The sequence below is a fragment of the Adiantum capillus-veneris genome, chromosome 13 (assembly GCF_014529385.1).
Source record: "Adiantum capillus-veneris isolate H3 chromosome 13, ASM1452938v2, whole genome shotgun sequence".
Lineage (NCBI taxonomy): Eukaryota > Viridiplantae > Streptophyta > Polypodiopsida > Polypodiales > Pteridaceae > Adiantum > Adiantum capillus-veneris.
This window is the reverse complement of record NC_140943.1, coordinates 11,748,729-11,752,829: the sequence shown is the minus strand read 5'-3', so window position 1 is coordinate 11,752,829 and position 4,101 is coordinate 11,748,729. Positions and strand designations below refer to the sequence as shown.

Here is a 4,101-nt window from a genome sequence, read left to right as displayed (position 1 = left end):
GATCTCTATTGAAAATTGTGTGGAGAAGGGCTACTCTGTTGTGAGTATACGAAGCAAGGACCGTCCCAAACTTCTTTTCGACACAGTTTGCACTCTGACTGATATGCAGTATGTTGTCTTCCATGCAACCATAGACTCGGATGGACCAAATGCAATTCAGGTGAGTAAAGCCTATATTATTGCCTGCCGCGTTCTAAATAGGGTTTTCAATGGGCCGTAATGAGGGCTTTATCAATGGTGGCAGGAGTATTATATTCGCCACATGGATGGGTGTACTCTAGACACGGAGGGAGAGAAGCGAAGAGTCATCAAGTGCTTGGAAGCTGCAATAGAACGAAGAGTGTCACAGGTAGCATAAACAGGGTTTGCATATTTTACGTGTTGAGCATTCATCTTCAATTAAACTTCATGCACTAATGGACATGTGATTGCATTATTTTGTGCACATATCCGCACACATATTCCTTTTTGAGCATCTTTTTTCTATACCGAAAAGGTTTTTTCTTGCTGGTGGCATAATTCCGTCTATATGCATGGTCTTCGCAGTATGTGTGATGAGAAAACTTGATCTGTTCAGGGAATCAGGCTTGAGCTGTGCACGAGTGACAGAGTAGGATTGCTTTCCGACATTACACGTATATTCAGAGAGAATGGCCTGTCAGTGACAAGGGCTGATGTGAACACCCAAGGTGACAAAGCAGTAAACGCCTTTTTCGTGACGGATGCGTCAGGAGGGCCAGTTGACATGAAGACCGTGGAGGCGGTGCGAAATGAGATAGGGCGGCAGATATTGCAAGTGAAAGACGTGCCGAGGCTAGGAGGGTCGACCTATGTTGGGGATGGTCCTGGCAAGCTAGGCTTCTCTTTTGGCAATCTTTTAAGGTTGCAGTGGGAGCGATTCTCGTCGAACCTTGGTCTTGTGAAGCCGTGTTCATGATTGGCAACAGATGCACTGCGTACTAAATGTGCAAGAATGCAAAATACAGAAGGAGTGCCTTGAATTGACGTAGTGCAAACCCCTATTATTGTGTGCACCGATACTGTGTCTTAAGGCTCGGGCAGAAGCTGTTCTTTGATCCGCGATGTACATATTATTAAGTAGCACAGATGGCATCTAGGCTTAATATGTCGCATTTCCCAGTGGTGGAGCATTTGTTTCTCTGGAAGACACAATCTATGTGCTGTACATATGTGTTTCATGCATTATAGATATCTGTTGTATGCTTTGTTAGGGTAGGTGAGTTACCCAAAGAGAAGTGCATGGGTGCTTACATGAGGGTACATCCCATTGCACTTTAACTTGTCAAACTGGTCAGAAAATGGCCGGTATGACCCTACCGTAGTTCATCCCAATTGAATAGGATTATGTAAATTATATGCTCTGTATGAGCAACGTTGGCAGCTCTAGGTTCTCCAATTGGGATATCATGTATAACAAGGTTGAGCATCGACAGCAGACTCCGTTCCCCCCCCCCCCCCCCCCCCCCCCCCCCCCCCCCCCCAAATTTGAAAACAGTAGATGATTTTTAAAAACAAGGCCCATTTGAACACCCACCATGGAAGGTCTATTTCACGTTGACACCAGCTTGGAAGGCATTTTGTCAACGTCAAAGTGGAAAGCCAGCACTAAATACATTGCACTTAGCCCATCTTATGTGTGTGTGTGTGTGTAGGGTTGCGTGCAGGCGTGCACTTGTGTGGAAAATTTGTTTGCTTGTATTGTGGATACCCTTCGTTCCAATTGAGCGGGGATTACAGTTCAATAGAAGGTCGCACATTTTTGTTAGTATAGGATATAGTCTTATATAAACCTATCGCCAAAATGGATATTTATGAAAATGGCATGATGTATGGTTAAAAGCAAAGCTTTGTCGCATGAGTCCCACGATATGCGATGTGAGAAGAGAGACATCGGTTTTGTTGCCATTAGGGATTCTTGTAAGACGGTTCACATCTGATTTTGTGTTTAAGAGGGGGTATTTATTTGGGGGCCACGTGTGCTTTCCCGATCGTCTTATGTAGGCTTTCACTAGTTAGTATAAATAAAACCCCTCTATAAAGACGTTAATTCATAACTCGTAGAATTTTATCATCAAATAAATATGCATTAATTTTATGTGCAAAAGAATACTTACCAACCATTACCTTGCTTATTTTTAGCGTCATTCGAAATTGGTAGAATTTTATCATCAAATAAATATGCATTAATTTTATGTGCAGAGAAAACTTACCAACCATTAGCACTTTTTGCATTTGTTCTGTGTCCTTGTTGAGCAAAACCCAAGGCTGCATTGTAAACCCCTCATTTTAATCACCATTGAAGAATGCAATTTTAACCAATGTACATTGACAATGCACAAACATTACAATTGTCATCAAATGGAAGGCTCTCTTCGGAGTCTCTAAGCATAACCTTTTGAAGCAACCCTTGCCTTGTAGTGGTCAGGTTGCATTTAAACGCAGATGCCCATTTTGTACAAATGGCCTTTTTCCAAGAGTCGAAAGATGTAGAAGAACCGTGTGCCATTCTTAACCATCGTATCATACTCAACTTACATTGCAACTCTGATTTTCTAAACTATGATTCCTTAACGAATAAAAAGACAATACGTTGAAAAAAATGCCACCCTGTTGTCTCGTAAGGTTTGCATGATCTTTATTATCATGGACTTGAAAGCCTTGGTTAATTGGCCTTTCTCCTCATTCGATGATTTTAACCATGGGGTGACTCATGGACTCGCTTAGAGTGCACATGTAACTCATTTAGATGCACATTTCGATTCCAACCCTTGAACAAACACAACGATGTGTCACACAACAATGTGTCATTACCATCTTGTGAGCTAGCATTTGTCTCCTTGGTGCACAAAGACAAGGTCTATTGATCATCGTCCTCCACAAAAATCACATCTTAAATAACCAAGATATGCGTTGATTATGCATGATAAAATCTGGTAGCCCTTGGTTGTCAAATTATAACTTTGGAGGGAAGGTAATTAGGTTTCTCTTTGTGTTCCATTCCATTTAGAAATGCTAAAGACTTAATTAATTCCCAACTTATCTCCTAGGTATTGTGAGCCATCCGCAATAGCTAAGGCAATAACTAGGTGCCTTCAAAGTGGATCGATGACCACAATATTTAAGACAATAACTAGATTCCTATAGTTGGATCTACAATTTCAATCTTATGTGCATCCAATGTTCCATGTGCATCCCCATAGGAAAAGACTTGGCAATAATGCTTGTTTTATGGATACAAGCTTGCTAATGGATTTAGACTTTTACTTAAACCTCATGAATCAGGATACACTCTGACTTACTATAAAGAATAAAAGTGACATCATGTTAGGTGACAAGAAAAGTGGAAGGACAACACCAAGGAAGAATCCACTTGGGAAAACATTAGGATCCTCTAGAAGAGATTTCACACTTGTATTTTTAAGGATAAAACTATTTATTGTATTAATGTCAAGTTAAGGGTCTAGAAGACGACAATTGGCACTCAGAAAGGGATTAAATATCAAGGTAGGATGGAGGGTGAAAAAACTTAGTGGATTTTCTAGTTTGATGTGTGGCGTTTGGAGTACTCCATCTATCCTCTCCTCCTAATTAAATCCGATTTTCCCTTTCTATTCTTGGATTGTTCTAACTTGGTTGTATGCTTTTTGAACATGTATAACAATGTTTAGGCATTATCACAGTGCATTCCAAAACACAACACATCCTGCATTTCTTTCTGTGTCTAATCCAAATTTAATCAAGTACTTTTTGTCAAGATCCAAGGGATTGCATGAGAATAGCTACTAAGCATATAATTTTTATCGTAGGTTGCATGTTCCTTTTGTGTTTGAAAATTCGATTGGATTACATGATAATGATTCTCAACTATCATGGTTTTTAGGCCTCTTTTGTGAGCAAGAATGTTGCAAGGTTTCTTTAACAAATGATCACGAATCTACACATTTTAATGTATGTGATAGAAATTTCATGGATTTATTAGGAAAACACTTAGAAAGTTTTGATAGGGTTGCACTACCTCAATCTATGGTTTTTAACAATGGTTTGAGAGGATCTACATGTTGGGGTTAACCTAGCTTATTT

General features: G+C 40.0%; 1 protein-coding gene across 1 annotated transcript in view; it reads left to right on the top strand.

Annotated features, from left to right (window-relative positions):
* LOC147443604 (ACT domain-containing protein ACR3-like) overlaps nucleotides 1–1,449 on the top strand; it is a 3,579-nt gene extending 2,130 nt beyond the window's left edge. Inside the window, exons 6-8 of the mRNA XM_086526415.1 lie at nucleotides 1–160; nucleotides 245–349; nucleotides 578–1,449. The exon at nucleotides 1–160 is cut by the window's left edge and continues 440 nt beyond it. Of these exons, the coding sequence (XP_086382541.1) occupies nucleotides 1–160; nucleotides 245–349; nucleotides 578–937 (625 nt within the window). The 3' untranslated portion in view covers nucleotides 938–1,449. The remainder of the gene's footprint in view (nucleotides 161–244; nucleotides 350–577) is intronic.
* Nucleotides 1,450–4,101: the final 2,652 nt, after the last annotated feature.